Here is a 20,354-nt window from a genome sequence, read left to right on the forward strand (position 1 = left end):
TCTTGAATACATTAACGCTGGCCAAACTCTGTAAAAGTATGTAAGCTCTGTTCACACTGGCGTCATGTTTTTTGTTTTTACAGGATGCACGATGGATCTGTTATGACCTGTTTTATCTTTTTTTGTTTGTATGTTTTGTTGTTTTTTTTTTTACGCCATTGCCTTATAATGGATCTATCAGGATTCCATCAAGTATACAAAAATTGTATACAGATGTGTTCCAACACAAATTTTTTTTTTGTTTGCAGTCATGATGTATTTTTTTAATACACTGAATGAGGGGCAAGTCTATATATGGGATCGTATAAGAACCATATGTTTTTATCTTACGCTGACCTACAGGACTTGTACCACTCGTTGCTTTGTTCTTAGACCGTTGCCATCACTACTGACAAACCCTAGTTTCATTCTCCTTTGTTATATTAAAAACACTCAGATTCCCAAAAGAAAAATCTCTGTTTGCTTATGACTAGCTAATCCGTTGTGTTTCTAGAGCCCTGAAATTTTTTTTTTTGGTGTTAACACTTTCTTTTCGCCTGTATTTCTGAAGGTTCTCTGCTCTTAGGCCCTGTTCACACAGAGTTTTTTTGCAGGCAGAAAAAAAAAATCAATTTTGAATTGCCCGCTTGTTTGACGCTTTTTTTTTTTTTTACTGCGTCTTTTGGCGTTTTTTGGCTGCTGCCATTGAATCTAATGCGAAAAACACTGAAAACATGCTCTGCAGGTTTTTTCTGCCTCCCATTGATTTTAATAGAACGACAGCGGCAGAAACCGCTCGAAAAAGAAGCATGACACTTTTTTTTTCCACGCGCAGCCAAAAGTCGTGCGGGAAGAAAAATACCTCTGCCTCCCATTGAAATCAATTGGGGGCGATTGAAACCATTTTTTTGGCGCGGTTTCCGACACGTTTCCACATAAAAATCAGTGCCAAAAACTCTGTGAACTGAGCCTTAGGGCCCATTCACACGAACGTGAACAACTTCCGTGTGCTGCGCATGGAAATCACGCGCAGCACACGGACCCTTTGATTCCAATGGGGCCGTTCACACATGCGTGAGTTTTCAATTAGCGAGTCTGCTGTGTGAAACTCACTGCATGTCCTATTTTGGTGCGTTTTCACGCACCTACGCGCCCATTGAAGTCAATGGGTGAGTGAAACCACACACTGAACACGTGTGTGGTGCGTGATTCGCGCATCAATTCCATTGAAAAAATCTTTTCGTTAGCCTAGACATGACAATTCTATAATTTTTTATTTTTTTTTACGGTAAAATGTTTAAGCAACATTTAGCGAATTGAACAGGGCTTCGTCTATGCGAAGGAAGAACAATATCTAGAGTCATTGTGTTTTCTGCCTGTGCATTGTAGTACCCTGCAGGTGATCCTAAAAAGTATTGGCTGTGAAAACTGTGTCTATTAGAAGCAATTCATGATGGCGGAGCGTAGATTAGCAGCAGGGTGGACTCCCATCTGTGGGGGGAGAAAGGTAAGGAAGCTTTTCTGGAGAATCTTCAAGCTGTGAAATGAAATTAGAAGGTGAAAGAAGCCCCACTGGCAAGTCTGCCTCATTCAGTATATACAAATGCCAGGCGGATGTTGCCAATAGGAAGCTGGGGGAGAACGGAGAAGAAAATTATAGCGTATACAATGAGTGTAAGGTGGCAAGACAATGTATAATCATTAGCGTCACACTCTGAGGATTTAAAAGGCAAGTTATTAAGAGTATTTTCTGTGTCCCAGAAAAAATTGGAATGAATGTGCGTTAATCGACTGCCGTTTTTGCTTTTATGTTAAATACAACATTTCTGCAAGATATTTCATTGTCAAAATGCACTGTTGCCGGATACAGATGAAGGTGCGTTGAGGCGATTCCCCCACGGTATCTATAATGGTTCTTTCTATAGCTGTAGTTATCAGATGCTCATGCTGTTTTATCGCTGCATACTGGATGACTGCAGCAAAGCCATAAAGCAAATATTCACCCTTTCTGGATAGTTGCAGCAAAGCCATAAAGCGAATATTCACCCTTTCTGGATAGTTGCAGCAAAGCCATAAAGCAAATATTCACCCTTTCTGGAGAGTTGCAGCAAAGCCATAAAGCGAATATTCACCCTTTCTGGATAGTTGCAGCAAAGCCATAAAGCAAATATTCACCCTTTCTGGATAGTTGCAGCAAAGCCATAAAGCAAATATTCACCCTTTCTGGATAGTTGAAGCAAAGCCATAAAGCGAATGTTCACCCTTGAACGACAGTTTGATATTATTGGGTTTTGTGCTTTTATTTTTTGTTAATCTAAATAGGTCCAAAATTCGGTGCTGACTAATATCTTATTAATATATAATGTGGATGTGGTCATGTTTTTCTGATACAGACTTCAAAATCCCCTGCTTAGGCATAGAGTTCACAAATACAATTCTGGCTGCCCGAGCCACCACTATAGGTATCTTACTGGATATGATTTATACATTGAATATAACATAGCCGTATATAGTAAGTCCTCCCCTAGAGGTGGCTGCAACTTCTCTAAGATGGACCGTTTTGAGAGGGTCATGTTAGGGCCCAAAACCCCAGCAGTATAATGACCTGTTGGTGGTTTAGTGCCATCCAAAATATCTTTTGACTGACCGTTATTAAATGTCTGCGGTGTTCTTCTTCAGGGCCGTGTCTTATCTAATTAATTACTTTTTACTCTTGGTCTTTCTATTCTAGTTTCCCTTCAAGATATTAACATGCGAAAAGCTTTCAAGAGTTCAACCATCCAAGACCAGCAAGTGGTTTCAAGGAACAGCATTCCCCACCCAATCACCGACCTGTACAATACCTGCGACAAGCCGCCTCCCCTTTATATACTCTCACCTTACAGGTAAGTGGCTTTAATCCCTTGGTGACATGTGCTGTATATTTACGGCGCTATAGCTATGTAGTTAGCGTAAAGCAGCAGAATGTGTGGAATGGTGTCATCCGCAGCAGGTGTCAGCTATGTATTACAGCTGACCCTTCAAGCAACGGCCGGGTTCAAAGATGACACCATCAATTTCGACCGCAGTATATGTAGTAAATAATAAGACATATGAAGGGGGCGCCCTCTGTCACCCCATCGAAGGCAGGGCCTAATAGGCTGCCTCTCAGTTTTATACTGAAAGGCATAATACACTTCACTACACAAGTTGTGCAGTGTATTATGTAAGTGATTAAATGATCGCATGGTCAAGTCACATACTGGGACTGAAAAAAAAAATGTCAAGAAAATGTAACTGTTAGCAAAAAAAAAAGTACAAATTCAAAGTAAAAAAAAATTCTTCATGGGAAAAAATTTACGCGTTGTTGATCCCGCACAATGAATGGCGCAAAGAAAAAAAAATGGCAGAATTGCAGTTAGTTTTTTTTGTTAACCCCCTTCCAAAAAAAGGAATAAAAGTTGATCAATAAGTCATATTTACCCCACAATGGTAACCATGAAAACTACAACTCGTTCTGCAAAAAATGAACACCCATAAAGCTCCATCGATGGTTTATAAGAAAATAGAATAAAAAAAAGTTATGGTTTAGAAAGGTGGCGACACAAAAACATAGAATTTTTAAAATAAAGTGTTCTAATAGTGCAAAACTATCTATGATTTTGGTATTGCTGTTATTTGTACAGCATAGTGGGATTGCTGTGTTTTTGTTTTTTTTCAGGTTTTCACTTTTGTTTTTTTCCTCCCCACCTTCCAAATGTTATTATTTTAATTATTTTTCCGTTTTATATAGCCATACGAGGGGTTGTTTTTTCTGGGACAAGTTTTCGTTTTTTCATGGCACCACTTATTCTGCCGCATAATGTACTGGGAAGCTGTAAAAAAAATATTTGTGGGGTGAAATGGGCAAAAAAACGCGAATACGCCATTTTTTGGGGGTCTTGTTTTTACGGCATCCATCAGGCGGTAAAAATGACATTCACCTTATTCTACAGGTTGATACGATTACGGCGATACCAAATTTCTATGTTTTGTTTTATGTTTTACCACTTTAAAAAATAAATAAAACCATTTGCTAAATTAAAAAAATATTTTGTGTCAGGAGACTAATTCTAAGATCTTATCCCGGTGGTATAGGGTTCCGGCGCTGCTGCATGCCTTTTATCCGACAGTGCCAGATGAATGTTGGCGTTGCAAGAGCACAGGTGGTACGATATTGCATATATGGTGGAAGTGTCCCTTAATACACGCATTTTGGACTAGGGTGGTGGACCTGATTCGTACAATTACGGGTCAGGTGTTGCCCAACTCTCCAGAGGTGTTGCTTCTTTCCATGCTCCCTGGTTCACTTCAAACATATATGAAAACTCTGCTTAGCTTCCTTTTGATTGCAGTGCGAACTGTTATACCGCGGCTTTGGAAGACAGTTTGTGCTCCCACGATTACGGAATGGTTCCAGGAAATATTACATCTACAGAGAATGGAGGAGGCTGTGCAGCCGCAGGATGGGTCTTCTAGGCGGGTGTGCTTAGTGTGGAAGGAGTGGAAAGAATTTTGTGAATCGGATGAATACTTATCGTACACTTAGGTTTCGATCTGGGGGGGGGGGGAGTAGGGGTAGTGGGGGGGGGGGCTTTTTGATGGTACTAGAGGGGAAGCCTGTCCGGGGAGTGGGGTAGGTTCAGGTGGGTTAGGAGATAGTAGCGGCTGGAGGTATCTGGGTCTTGGTTTAATTTCCATTTTTTATCCTCTCTCTGAAGGTGCGTTTATTACAGAGCTGTGATTATGGGTGGTTCTGGTTGCCGTGGTGCTCACTTTCTCGTTTGCATTTTTATTATTGCAATGTATTGTGCTTTAGTATGTATATATTTGGTACACTTTTATTTTCCAGCTGTAATGTATTTCCTTACTCTGCTGGGTCAGAGGATTGCTGTACACTGTGAATTGGAAATGTGTCTGCATAACCATTTTGTTTTCTTTTGTTAGTACTCTTTTCGCTGGGAGTGTATGTTTGCTATTTTGCTGTGTTGCCTACTCCAACGTAAAATGTCGAAATAAATGAAATTATTTTTTGATCACTTTTCATAAAAAAAATTTTTTCGAGTGCTAAGGTGACCAAAAAAACAGCAATTTGCATGTTTCATATATATTTTTACGCCATTCACAGTGCGGGTTAAACAACGCTATATTGTGATAGTTCAGACTTTTACGGACGCGGCGATACCAGTTACGTTAACTTTTTTTTTTTTTTTAATATAGATTTACGGGGAAAATGTGAATTTTATTTTATAACTTTTAATACAAAATACAAAAAACTTTATTTAACTTTTTTTTATTAGTCCCCCTAGTGGACTTGAAGCAGCGATTTGTTGGTTCCCTTGCATGATATACTGCAATACTAATGTATTGCAGTATATCATGATTCTGACATCCTTCTTTGAAGCCCTGCCGATGGCCCCCAGGCTGCCATAACAACCATTGTTAACGGCCGATCGCGCCGCAGGGGGGGCGCGATGGCGTGTTTGAGGGGGCCCCCTGATTCTAACATTTTAAATGCCATGGTCGCGATTGATCGCAGCATTTAAAGTGTCCACTACACTATTAATTCTGTCAAAACGACGGAAACCCTTTCACAACGGAGACAAACGGAAACCATTGGCACCGGATACGTCACCATTGCAATCAATGGTGATGGAAACCTATGGTTTCCATTTGTGTTTGTCAGGGCTCCGTTCTGACGGAAAGCACTGACAGAACGTCGGAACGGAGCCCTAGCGCAGATGTGCACGAAGCCTGAGATGGGAAAGCACAACATAATGCAAATATATATATTTCTTCTTTGGGTTTGGTAATTTAATTTTCTTTCCTCTGTTGTGTTGTAAGGGATGACAAAAAGGATGGATTGAAGTTTTACACAGACCCTTCCTATTTCTTTGACCTTTGGAAAGAGAAGATGTTACAAGACACAGAAGATAAAAGGAAAGAGAAAAGGCGGCAGAAGGTAATGCTGATACGGATATATTTTTCTTATTTGTGTTCTATTGTTCTGTTATAAGTCCTGAACAAAAAGCTGAAGGGCATAGGGAGGTAAAATGTCCTGCACCTTCCCTATTAGCCTGTCATTACACTGTCGACTGTTCTGCAACACTTAAGGCTTCATTCACACACTGCACGTTCAGCACATGAAAAGTGTATAATTCATAGGGTTAATACACACAGTGATGTCACAGTACAGGGATAATGCACACCATGATCTCATAGCACAAGAACAACGCACATATAAAAGGTCACTATGTACACTGAGACATCGCTGCATAGTGGAGAAAGAGAAAACAATATACAATGATGTCACATGCAGGTATAATGTCAGTATAAGGATAATGCAAAAAGTAATGCAGCGGAGAAGGGAGAACACCCAAAGCAGGGGTAACCATGAGACTTTATACTAAAACTTAGAATGGGGCCGCGTTCTAATCTCCACGCCCCCTCCTGTCGTCCATGCTCCCATCTTAGAGCAGTATATGATAGATGCAGATATGCTGAGCTCCGTGACATGTAGGGTATGTTCACACGCAGTAGCAAAATACATCTGTAAATACGGAGCTGTTTTCAGGTGAAAACAGCTCCTGATGTTCAGACGTCTTTGTAGCAACTCACGTTTTTCAATGGGATCCATGAAAAACGCCTCAAAACGTCCCAAGAAGTGTCCTGCACTTCTCTTGACGAGCCGTCATTTTACGCGCCGTATTTTGACAGCGACGCGTAAAATAAAAGTTTGTGGGAACAGAACATCGTAAATCCCATTGCAAGCAATGGGCAGCTGTTTGTAGGCGTAATGGAGAAGTTTTTTCAGGCGTAATTCGAGGCGTTAAACACTGCGTGTGAACATACCCTTAGGTTTATGTGATTTATTCTTTGTTTCGGAGTAAAATGCAGAGTGACATGGATGCAACACCCGGACCTCATGTGATTCATCCGTACCGGAAATAGGGCACCATAGAAAACCCGTCCACATGTATTGTACATTGCCGAGGCCTTAGACTGTTTTTGAAAGTTATTTACGAAGTTTTATTTGAACCCATTTTATTTACCTTTCTCAGGAACAAAAGCGTGTGGACGGCACAACTCGTGAAGTAAAAAAAGTCAGGAAAGCCAGGAACAGACGTCAGGAGTGGAACATAATGGCCTATGACAAAGAGCTCAGGCCGGACAACAGGCTGTCTCCAAATGTGTACCAAGCAGCTTCTTCTGAGGGCTCCATGTCCCCGGACACTAGGTCAGTCTTTAACTCTGTCAGGACTGCTCAGCTGAATATTAGCGTTACGCTGTGCTGTGTAAAACCTCCACTGTCTAGTGACTGATTCTATCGATCCGGTCCCTTTTCCTGTTTTTGTATTTTTTTAATTTTTGTTAAAAAACTCGCGATTTTTATATATTTTTTTCGGCTCCAAGAGTAAAATATGAGCCAAAAGAAGACATCTTTTTTGTCATTTGCAGATTTTTTTCTGTCTGGGCAATACAAATCACATTGGCATATAAAGAATATGCTTTTATTAATTCGTATGGTCCGGTTTAGGCCCAGTTCACACATGTTAATGCAGTTTTTCATGCATTTGTTTTTTAGACAAAAACCCGAAAGAAAAGTATACTTCTCTCCCTTTTTTAGCTCCAGTCCTGCATGCAAAAACTCATCAATGTGCCTGGGGCTTAAAGGGTTTGACCGGTTTTCGCAAAACAATGTTATTTTTTGTATAATTAAAAGTTGTACAATTTTCCAATATATTTTCTGTATTTATTACTTACGGTTTTTAAGATCTCTGTTTGCTGATATTCAGTAGGGACATTAACTGTTTACTTTCAGTGGATAAAATTCTGTCCATGGTCATGTGATGGTCACACAGGTGCTTGGATCGTTAGAAGACACAGCTCTGATACACATACTGTAACTGTAACGAGCTGTGCACCTCTGTGTATTTTAAGCAGTTCCCTGATTGACTGGTAATCCTACACTTTGTGTTCATGATCCTATTGTGTGAATTAGTATATAATAATCGGAGAATGTTTTATAGTACAGCTACGCAAGCGTCCTGCAAGTTTGATATTCCCTTTCATTATGTAGAATTTGTTGACTCCTGATTCAGCATAAAGTAAGTGTCCATCTTTAACCACTTATTTAGGGGAGCTGTCAGAAACGTTGTTGTACCTATTCTAATATGCTTGATCGAGGCAGCCTTTCCTGAATGTTTGAGGCTAGTAGCGGTGCTTGCCTAGCGGAGAGAAATATCCTAAATACTTGCTGCTCTTTCCCAGGAGAATGGAGCTCCATGGTGGCACCTTTCTGCTTTATGCTGGAAATGATCCCCTTATACAGACCAACAAAGTATAACATACAGAATATGCGCTGAGAGGTACCCCTTAGTCTTAATGCCAATGCCATCAATTTAATGTTGAAGGGGAATGGATATTAGTATGTATATTTTTTTTAAATGGAAACCAGCAATATCAAGCAGCTCGGGACATGGATGGACGGTAGACAAAGTGCAAGCGGCTATATCTGGTATGTAAAATGTGAGCTACAGTAATGCCTGTAATAAAATACCAAAGAATCAAATAGCTAGTAACAACATGGGTGGTTCAGGCTCTTCCAGAGAAACTCAATATGAGAGGGAACATTAACAGGAGACGAAATAAGAGACGGGTTCGTTAAATGTTATTTTATTGCATTGGACATGCTTCTGCCTGTAGTGTCCCGGTGTCTGTGGAACTTGCATGGTTTGCACTTAAAGGGGTTTTCCCATCTCGGACATTTATGGCATATCCACAGGATATGCCATAAATGTCCAATAGATGCGGGTTCCACCTCCACGACCCGCATCTATCTCTAGAACGGGGCCCCCTAAACCCGGTTCTAGCTTACTCGGCTCCCGTTGCCTCTAGGACACTTCCTGGTTTAGGTGGTCGGGAGTTATGGAAACAGCCGAGCTCACTGAGCTACGCTGTTTCCGGAACTCCCATAAAAGGGAATTAGAGATACAGAAACAGCGTAGCACCGCGAGCTACGCTGTTTCCGTAGCTACCGAGTTACGGAAATGGGGAGACTTCTAAAAACAATGAAATAGTCACTTCATCCATGAGTCTATAATGTAACCCTCTGAACCATCATTAGCTATGTTGTTGTAGTGATGCCATGTGTTTTACTAAATTAATTTATTTCACTAAAAGCTTCAAGCGTGGTGACTCATTTTACATCTAATAATAAGTGACTGAATTTGTACCAACATCTCGTGGAATTGTCGTTGGTTCATATATTTTGGGGCGAGCTTTGATTTCGTTTTTTTTTTTTTTTCCTCTCTTCCACAGGTCTCATGTATCTGATTTGACAGAATACTCCTATCCTTCAACCCCAAACCACTCCATTCACCAACATCCCATGACCCCAATTTATGTTGGATCAGGAGAATCACTGCATCATATAGGCACCAACCAAGTCCATGAACATGATTACAGGTCCTCAACTGGCACACTAAGACATGGGACATTGAGTAGACCACAACAACCGCCGCCGCCACCACCACCATCGACTATGGATGGGGCGCATCCACCACCCCTAACTTCTGCTGAGTGCAGGTAATACATATTTGTGTAACCAATCTGGTTTAAAAACAACTAAAACAAAACAAAATTACCTTTTTTAGTTTAACGTATGGTCACTGATGAGTACAACATCTAATAAAATTTGTCATTTTGAAAGAAGGCGGGGGAGTATTGACCACTTGACATGGTAACAAAAAACATTAGCAGCGGATTACAGATTCATATCCGTAACAACCATAATAGGTGCACAGCTCTCCTAAGTCTTCCATACACGTGAAGTGTCAGGTCGAACATCTATCTCCGCTGACCCCCTGTAAAAACGAACACTTGTATCGTGATGGGAACATGCACGTTTATTGGGGAGTTAGGTGGGGGAGATCGACTGATATCTATCTTGTGTGTATGGCCAACATAAACCATGAGATATATGTTGTGTTCAAGTGTATCTCCAATTATAAAATAATTTTCCATAAATCAATAGTATAAGCAAACATAACAAACGTTGTCAAAATATATTATTACAGAAAAATGCCTCTTCCTCCATTTATCGTACACCCCCTCAATATGCACTCCTAGAATTCAATCCGTTATAGCTACTCAAAGAAGTCTATGGAGAGGGGAGGGGGGGGAGCAGAAACAGAAGACTAGATGCTAAGTCTCCTATACAAAGCATATAGAGGCGATCCTGCTCTGCTATATGTGTGTGTATGTGTGTGTGTATATATATGTATATATATATATATATATATATATATATATATATATATATATATAAAATCTATATCTCACACATACTCAGCAGCATGGAAGACATCACACAGCAGTAAGGAGCAGTGTAGCTGGAAATCAAGCAGGAAGGTGAGACCGTAAAAGACTTAGTATAGCAAGAAGCAGCGTTTCTGTGTGTTTTTTTGAGTCTCTGCAGCTGCTACCTCCGCCTCTCCTCTCTATAGACGTCTAGGGGCATCTGTAGCCTGATCTCTCGGTGAAGCCGTGTTTTCTCACTGCTTCACCAGTTCTATGAGTGAATTCTACATTTATGGGGGAGGAGGAAGAGGAAAGCAGTATGATAAGGGGAGAGAGGCGTTTTTCTATAATAAGATATATTAAAAATGTTCTTATCTTCGCTTGTATTATTGATTTATGGAAATTTGTTTTATAATTGGAGGTACTTAAGCTTTTCACAATATATTAATGTAATAAAAAAACTTTATTGTACTGTGTCATTATTTGCCAGAAATATGTGTAGCGGTGTCGAGCAGAATTACAACTGAATGACCAGTCATACATTGGACAGCAGATATTTATCGAATGTTTATGGCCAGTATTTATATATGTATTTATATATTTGGGAATTTATTGGCAATACCAATAATATCACCTCTCAGGCTAAAGCCTTATTATTGAAATGGAAGACAATTGGCTAATGATTTGAAATCTTTCCTTAGGCGGGTTCTGCCATCACAGATAATGGAATATTACCCCATTGGATCACCACCCGCACCTCCACCAGTCATTCCTTCAGCACAAACGGCTTTTGTTAGTCCACTTCAGCACCCAGGTTCCCCTGGAGGGCAGTTTCTTGGGTCTCCATATGCACCGTCTCCGCCTCCTGGTGGAGTTGGCACTTCTGCTGCTACGGGGCCTCCTCCTCCACCACCAGGACCACCTTTATCAGTTTTGTCTCTCTCTTCATCTCCAATGCACTTCGCCAAAGTGTTAGAAGCAAAACGTCTTGACGGTGCACATCTCCTTGGCCTGACAAGTGACGCTCGTAGTGATCTCCTCTCTGCCATCAGGATGGGTGAGTGGAAGTTGTGCAAATGACAGAACTTGCTTGACCATTCTTAGGCTGTTTTCACATGGCTATAATCGAATGCATTATATTTTGGCTGCAATCCCCGGTCCTCCCGAAGTTCGATTGTAGCTTTAAGGTGCAGTCACATGTAGCGTATTTCACTTGTATTTCCGCAGCGTAATAATACGCTGCAAAAAAACGTGTAATGTCCTCTGGGGAAATATATTCTGCAACTCGGACAGATTTCTCAATTTCTTGCGCTTTGGAATATTATTCCCATAGGCTCACATTGTAAAAATATGCTGCTGAAATACAAGGCAAATACGCCACAAGTGACTGCACCCTAACGGTAAAAGGAAGACAGAATGAACACCGCTCTCTGGGTCTCATTTATCAAAACTGTCTTAAAACTGATCTACCTGCCCATAGCAACCAATGAGAGCTCAGCATTCATTGCTTAAACTGTTACAGGGAAATAACTGCACTGTGGTTGGTTGTTATAGGCACCAAGGACAGTTTCTGTTTTAGACCATTTTGGGTGAAAAAGGATCAGTATCTTGTTATACAAAAGATTCGGAACGGCTTCGTGGCTTCCATTATAAATAAAGGCCACGACACAGATGTGAACTTAAGAAAATCTAGGAGTAACAGCGTTTTGTGAGTATTAGAGGTGTGCAGGCTGTCAGAATCACCCCCACCTTACAGAGAAAAACCACTTGATACAGGAGCCGTTTTTGGCCGGGCGGTAAAAACCGCTTTAATTCGCCACGGTTTTTACCCGTTCCATTTTTACAGGTGAAACTGTAAAAACCGTGCTTTTGCCACAAAATTTCTTATGCAGTTTTTAGTGCGTGGCTAAAAACTTTAAATGCACCAAAAGGGGTTTTGCTCTAAGTCTTATGACCTGCGATCATCTTACGAATTACAGTAAAATTGCGTCACACCAATTATAAATGTTTCCCTATGAGTGTCGCGCGACTTTCTCCCTACACGGAAACAAAGAAGTGACTGCGACTCTCGAGCAACCTAAAGTCACCATGCAGCCAAAGCATTAGAATTTGTGTTTTACAGAATAGCTCTCCTAATAAAATTTGTCTTTCTAGTGGAACCTAGGGGTGGGCAATTTAATTAAATGAATATGATTCACTCGCCCTTTCAATGTGCCATGATTTTGATTTGTTTTTAAATCTTAAAATCGAATTACGCCCCGCCCCCACGGCAGCGGCTTCTCATCCACCGCAAATCTTTTACTTATGGCTGTGACGTCGGCGCCCAAGGGTAAGCAGAGGCCGCGGGTGTGCAGTATTACTGACTGTTCCTATGTTTACACAGTATACAGAGCGCAGGAATTACGTACCGCTCGTCAGTAGTATTCTACGTTATAGCTAATGAGCGGCTGTGTGTGGCGTATAATACTACTGCTCACCGGTCCCAGCTCTCCATATACTGTGTAAACCTATGTCTGCATTTACTGCACAGCCGCTGTGTCGCTTACCCTTGGGCGACGAGCGTCACAGCCATAAGTAATTGATTAGTGGAGAGGACAGTGGCGGCAGCAGCTGGTAGTAAAGAAGAATAAAAAAAGAACAATAATATTAGTTGTCGTGGCCCTATATGATGATGATAGATTTAAAATAAATAAATACATTTTCCAGTGCCGGCCCGGCAGCAGTAGCTGTTTGTAAAAGATCCCCAATTCTCCCTCCGGTGCTCTCTATCCCCGTTAGGAAAGAGGTACGGGCTCATTATATGTCGGTGTGAAAATGTGTGAAATTCTTTAACTATATACTGTACACAGGTTATGATATTTGACTGTATTTAAAAGTGTTCGCATCTAAGTAGTGAGTGTTCATGTGTGCGTGTTTGTAGGTAGTGAATGTGTGTTCCTTGTCTGAATGCCTGTATATAGTGTGTGTGTGGGGTAAATGAGAAAACATGTTGGATTGTATGTGTGCATTTAGTAGTGAGAAGGTGTATGTGTTGGTACAGTGAAAGAAATAAGTATTTGATCCCTTGCTGATTTTGTAAGTTTGCCCACTGTCAAAGACATGAACAGTCTAGAATTTTTAGGCTAGGTTAATTTTACCAGTGAGAGATAGATTATATATAAAAAAAAAAAAAAAGAAAATCACATTGTCAAAATTATATATATTTATTTGCATTGTGCACAGAGAAATAAGTATTTGATCCCTTTGGCAAACAAGACTTAATACTTGGTGGCAAAACCCTTGTTGGCAAGCACAGCAGTCATACGGTTTTTGTAGTTGATGATGAGGTTTGTACACATGTTAGATGGAATTTTGACCCACTCCTCTTTGCAGATCATCTGTAAATCATTAAGATTTCGAGGCTGTCGCCTGGCAACTCGGATCTTCAGCTCCCTCCATAAGTTTTTGATGGGATTAAGGTCTGGAGACTGGCTAGGCCACTTCATGACCTTTTAATGTTCTTCTTTTTGAGCCACTCCTTTGTTGCCTTGGCTGTATGTTTCGGGTCATTGTCGTGCTGGAAGACCCAGCCACGAGCCATTTTTAATGTCCTGGTGGAGGGAAGGAGGTTGTCACTCAGGATTTGACGGTACATGGCTCCATCCATTCTCCCATTGATGCGGTGAAGTAGTCCTGTGCCCTTAGCAGAGAAACACCCCCAAAACATAATGTTTCCACCTCCATGCTTGACAGTGGGGACGGTGTTCTTTGGGTCATAGGCAGCATTTCTCTTCCTCCAAACACGGCGAGTTGAGTTAATGCCAAAGAGCTCAATTCTAGTCTCATCTGACCACAGCACCTTCTCCCAATCACTCTCAGAATCATCCAGATGTTCATTTGCAAGCTTCAGATGGGCCTGTACATGTTCCTTCTTGAGCAGGGGGACCTTGCGGGCACTGCAGGATTTTAATCCATTACGGCGTAATGTGTTACCATTGGTTTTCTTGGTGACTGTGGTCCCAGCTGCCTTGAGATCATTAACAAGTTCCCCTCGTGTAGTTTTCGGCTGAGCTCTCACCTTCCTCAGGATCAAGGATACCCCACAAGGTGAGATTTTGCATAGAGCCCCAGATCGATGTCGATTGACAGTCATTTTGTATGTCTTCCATTTTCTTACTATTGCACCAACAGTTGTCTCCTTCTCACCCAGCGTCTTACTTATGGTTTTGTAGCCCATTCCAGCCTTGTGCAGGTCTATGATCTTGTCCCTGACATCCTTAGTAAGCTCTTTGGTCTTGCCCATGTTGTAGAGGTTAGAGTCAGACTGATTAATTGAGTCTGTGGACAGGAGTCTTTTATACAGGTGACCATTTAAGACAGCTGTCTTTAATGCAGGCACCAAGTTGATTTGGAGCGTGTAACTGGTCTGGAGGAGGCTGAACTCTTAATGGTTGGTAGGGGATCAAATACTTATTTCTCTGTGCATAATGCAAATAAATATATATAATTTTGACTATGTGATTTTCTGTTTTTTTTTGTTTTTTTTTTTATATAATCTATCTCTCACTGGTAAAATTATCCTAGCCTAAAAATTCTAGACTGTTCATGACTTTGACAGTGGGCAAACTTACAAAATCAGCAAGGGATCAAATACTTCTTTCCTTCACTGTATATCTGGACATATGTTTCGCTAATGATTGTGCCTATGTGTAATGTATGTGTTCAAGTGCGTACATACTATGTGCACATGTATAATTGCATGTATGTAGTAAGTGTTCATGCCTGTATCTAGTGGGTGTGCATATGTGTGGGTGTATTTATTTAGGGCAACATGAAATGTTGGGGTCACTTCACACGTTGCATAAATACTGCGGAATTTCCGCAACAGAGTTTGTTGAAAATCTGCAGCAAATACAGTAGCAGCAAAGTGGATTCGATAATACAAATCTCATCCACGCGCTGTATAAATGCGCAGCTGAAAAACTGCTCCGAAATTGACCAGCGGTGCTGAATTTTATTCCGCAGCATTTCAATTGTATTTGCCTAAACGCTGCTTATTTGTTTCGGATTTTCCCCATTGAATTCAATGGGGAAGTAAAACCCGCAACAAATAGCAGTTGTTGCGTTTTTTTTTGCAACGGGTTCACCGTGATTCCTCCGCAAGAAACGCAATTCTGTGTTCCTTCCTCCAAGCCGGCCTGCTAGAATGATGTTTCATCCCATGTGACCGCTGCAGCCACTCACAGGCTGCAGCATCACATGGCCTACAACGCCATCTTGGGAGGCCGGATGGACTACGCGCAGAACAGAGGAAGGGGGTAAGTATGAACTTTTTTTTTTTTTTTTTTTTTTCCAGCGTTGCTTTCTGCAGCATAAATTCCATTCGAAAAAACGCACCAAAACGCGTTTTTTTGGACTGAAGGTGCTGCGGTTTGCGGGTCGGATACGCTTTGCAGTTTTTATGCAGCATATCCGACACGTGGGAACCCAGCCTAACCGTTCACGCCGCCCTATGTAAATGCACGCACAATTATGCACACTAACTAGATACAGGTGTGAACAATTACTACATGCACACTCACTATGTACACACTTTAATACATACACTACACATAGGCAAATAAATAAATACGGCCTTGTGGTGGGGTTTTATTTTCATGCCATATCGCCCAGCCCCATATCTTGGTATGTTTTATAGTTAATACAACGATAAAAAAATAAATAATAGAGATTATAATTGAAAATCGTCCATAAAGTTGAAAAAAAATAAGTTGTTTTTTTTGTCAAAATCGCCCAGCTCTACCACCTATAGGTTACTACCCTGTAAGTCAATTGCTGACCCTTTATAGAGCCTTGGCATATCACTCGGGTTAACAGCCAAATCAGAGACCCATCTGTAGACAGCACTATTTTGGAGTTGTTGCTCCTGGAAGGTACTGAGAGGGAGTCTTAAGGGCAGTACTTCCTGGGAAAAGTATGCAAAATGACTCCTCTAGAGCGGTGTCTAAGGCATCTGATTTAGGCTTCGTTCCCATCTGCGTCAGGGCTCCGTTCAGGGGTTCAGAAAGCTCAGCCGGAACCCCTGAACGGGGCTCAGATGTGAACGAAGCCTTAGCCAGACAAAAGTACTGATGAGGATCAACAACTCAGAAAAGGTTCAGTGGCTACTAATCTGGCTATTGCCTTTTTTGTAATAAGAATACTTCCGGATCTCATTGTTAAGTTTTATATAATTTTTTTGCAGGAATCCAGTTGAAAAAAGTACAAGAACAACGTGAACAGGAAGCCAAACGAGAACCAGTGGGAAATGATGTAGCGACAATACTGTCAAGACGCATAGCTGTGGAGTACAGTGACTCTGAAGATGATTCAGAGCTTGATGAAAATGACTGGTCTGACTGAACTCGTCAAACTGGTGTAATTCTCCTGCTTCCAGGACAAGGGTAGCTATCAGAGTTGGCCACCCACTTGCCCGACGAGTAACCAGTTATTCATATAGTATTTCTCCAGCTGATTTGTCTTATGGAAAAAAAATGAGATTTGCGTCCATGGCAAGCATGAATATTGTTACGATTCTAGTTTGTATGTGACATAGGTAACAAGGACATGGTATGCAGAAAGATATGTAAATGTACTGGGCATTACGGACTTTTTAGCTAATTTTTATTTTTTTTGTAAGCGTAATCTCCTACGGTGTAAACTCAGGGACACATTAAGATAGTACTTGATTGGAGAAGTACATAGAATTAAAGGGGTTCTCCAGGAAAAACATTCATGGCCTACCTTTTAAGATACGTCCTCAATGATTGATCCTTGGGAGTCCAACAACCAGGCCTCTGGTCGATCAGCACAATTAAGTCCCGGAGAACCCCTTTAAGTACAGTACTGGCAGTTTATTCTGTATATTAATCTCTAGTTGTATTTTACAGGTATGTTTTGAAATTAACTTATCGCAGCTGTGGAAATCTGATCCATAGTGTGAAATAAAAAAACAAAAAAAGAATTCGATGGCGCAATCTAAGGCTCAAAGCCTCACAATATGGAGAACGCTACGGCACAAAGGTGGACATTGACATGATGATAATTTGGCTCTGCTTTTCACATCTGTAGTGACAATTCAATCGATTTGCGCGAATAGAAATGTTTTTCATCAGACAAAAGAATTACGCTAGGACTTGAAGATGACAGCGTTGATCGTGATTTCCGTTAAACTTGGAGCCCTAGCCATAGGCTGTATTCAGACGAGCTTTGTAAAACTTGTCTGTGGTTTACAAGGGCAAAACTCACGATTTTACTTCAGAGTTGAATCAGTATTCTGTAAAAGTGCGTTCCGTGTGATGGCTGTTTTTTATTTGTTTGTTTTTTTTAGCATTTTCTAGCAACCCATCAGTGAAAAACGGACTGCACTCGGATAGCGGCAGTGTGCTGTTCATTTTTATTTTTTTATATTTTTCAAATTTTTTTTTTTTACGGACCTATTAACTTGAATGGGGGAAATCTAATGCGAGAATCGGACCAAAGTAGTGCATGCCGCAATTTTTGCGGAAAATCGGGCATGTGAATGAGCCCATTGACTTTAATGGGTCAATGTTCAGTCCATGTGCTGTCAGTTCCACACTCGGACAGTGCACAGACATGAAAATTCTCGTCTGAATAAGCCCTTCATCAGACTTATAGGAAAACTACCAGAAGAATTCTATTAAAGTCCTTTTGGGGTGTTTTTAAGCCTTTTACTGCCAAGGACCTATGTAACTTTAAACGATTGCTACATTTAATGTTGGGGTGCAGGTTGATAAGTTTTACTTCCTGTGTCTGTGTAGGGGAGGTAGGGGAAGCTTCAAGTGAGAGCAGGAACAAAGAACACAGCCCGCCACTGACCTCATCCACTGTACAGCCCAGAGGTGTGAGAGGATACATGCTCTCTGATTGGCCCATATAGGTTGTTGTTTTTTCTCCTTCCGCCTATAGGGGTGAGAAGATGAGCAGTTACACAATAAATCACTTCCTGCGCCTAATCCGGACATTTGTCGACTTCTATTTTTACCAGCATCTGCATCGCGGAGAATTATGGTCTCATTTAGTTTTGATTTTGTGGAGATATGTGCATGTAGACTGAAGCATAAGTGGCTTGTAAGAACGCTAAATATCTTGAACTTTTATTTTTAGGAGGTGTTGTGCGTCTAAGGTTCTGCTTGGATCAGGCTCTTAGCCACAACCATGAATTTATACGCATATTTTAAAAAAGTTACGATTTGATGCAAAATTGCATGAAGGTGCCTGTAAAGTGCTGAGTGACATTTTACAATGTGCCGGGTGTCTAGTTATGATTTTTTATTTTATAATTCAGGTTTTATTTGTGTGGAAATTGTCCTGAAACCCCTGCCAGCGAAAGGGTTAAAATATGAACAAAACGATGTATTGTATTTATGCCTATGCCGATGTTACTTCTAATGAATAAATGGCTTGTTTTCACTAAATGGCCGATTCCACAGTTTATATACATTCATTAATAAATCTGCTATATGTTACTTGTAATTAAAGTGGTTGTATGAGATTTGAAAAACATGGCTTCTGTTTTCCAGAAATAGCGCCACACTTGTCCATGGGCTATGACTGGTATTGCGCTCATCTCCATTTACTTGATGGGGCTGAGCTGCAATATCAGACAAAACCCATCCACAAAACTTGCGCTGTTCCTAGAACTTAGAAACCCTCTATTCTTTCATATTATTTAACCATGATACTTTAAAAACATTTGTCACAATACATTTTTTCAGTGCTATACGGTTTGATTAATAAATATATATATAAAAACTAAAACTGTGAAAACTGTAAAACTGTTGGATAATTATGTAAACTCTGGAGTGCAGAATACTGTGATCATATTCAGAGATTTTTTTTTGTGTAATACTAATTTTAGCACAGATTTTAATTTAATCCATATTTTTGTTATAAATGTAATCGGTTTACAGTTCTGTCAATGCAATGTCTCTTTAAAGTGCGTTTCCTACCCAGAATGCCTGTTTGTTGTCACTATTTTTCAGCAAAGAAATGTGTTGAATGATTTTTTTCACAAAAACGACTTCTCCTTAAAGTAAAATTATGGATTGGATGAACTTTAAACATTATATTAGCGAACTACATCATAAGAAATCTACTAAGGGTCCGTCCACATGTTCTGGATTTCCTTGCCCTAATTCGCCTTTCAATGACTTTAATGGGAGATCCACGTCCTCTGTGCAGGCCTGGCGAAAATGTATTGCGCATATTTAAAATCTGTGTCAATAAGTGATATGTCATTTATTAACACGGAAAGGCTGGCGGGTTTCCACACAATAAGCCCCATTGAATGGGGTCAATCAGTAGGCAGATCCACCGCACATTCTATTTCCTATATCAGTGCTGTCAGCACAATACAGTGTGCACGGGCTGTTGCAGTTTGACCTGGACAATTTTTTTCCCATAGGGGGCCCTGAAGATGGGACCCCAGCAGCAACCTGACAGCGGAGCTTTAAAATATTCCTGTCTGTTGTCGTCTCCAGTAGTCAGACAGAGCTTTGTGCTGTTATTTGACTGCCTCCGGATCTGCATCATCCGCTCAGGTTGTATGCGGAACCTGAGACAGGCCGACCTTGGTCAGCTTGATATTACAGCAGGACTTTGCTGGAGCCTGTAGAGGTTAGTGATCCCCTGGACACTAGCTATTTATCAGGGACTTTACAATTAACACCTTCATTGCCCTAGACCATGGGGATTTAACCATGGTAGACTTCAGACCATTAGGGATTTAACCTCTTTACCCCTGTAGAATACCCATTTACGCTTTAACTACTCTAGATCTCCAGGGGTGGGGTATTACCATTAAATGTTTAACCAAGATTAAAATGAACCTATAACCACCGAGTATTTATATTGTGGTGTATAGTGGTATTATTTGAATACTGCACATTTGTGCACTGTATGGGGAGTATTTGGATAATGACTATTATTTGGCCACTATATGGCGGTATTATATTGGCACTTCATGATTTGTATTATTTTGATACTGCATGATGGTAAAAAATGCTGGCCTACTT

The 20,354-nt window shown here is 40.7% G+C and overlaps 1 protein-coding gene across 1 annotated transcript in view; it reads left to right on the forward strand.

Moving 5' to 3' along the window:
* WASF3 (WASP family member 3) overlaps positions 1-18,755 on the forward strand; it is a 41,249-nt gene extending 22,494 nt beyond the window's left edge. The window contains exons 4-9 of the mRNA XM_075851663.1: positions 2,711-2,864; positions 5,842-5,959; positions 7,059-7,234; positions 9,319-9,585; positions 11,001-11,356; positions 16,523-18,755. Of these exons, the coding sequence (XP_075707778.1) occupies positions 2,711-2,864; positions 5,842-5,959; positions 7,059-7,234; positions 9,319-9,585; positions 11,001-11,356; positions 16,523-16,680 (1,229 nt within the window). The 3' untranslated portion in view covers positions 16,681-18,755. The remainder of the gene's footprint in view (positions 1-2,710; positions 2,865-5,841; positions 5,960-7,058; positions 7,235-9,318; positions 9,586-11,000; positions 11,357-16,522) is intronic.
* Positions 18,756-20,354: the final 1,599 nt, after the last annotated feature.

This window comes from Rhinoderma darwinii, chromosome 2, assembly GCF_050947455.1.
Source record: "Rhinoderma darwinii isolate aRhiDar2 chromosome 2, aRhiDar2.hap1, whole genome shotgun sequence".
NCBI classification, from domain to species: domain Eukaryota; kingdom Metazoa; phylum Chordata; class Amphibia; order Anura; family Rhinodermatidae; genus Rhinoderma; species Rhinoderma darwinii.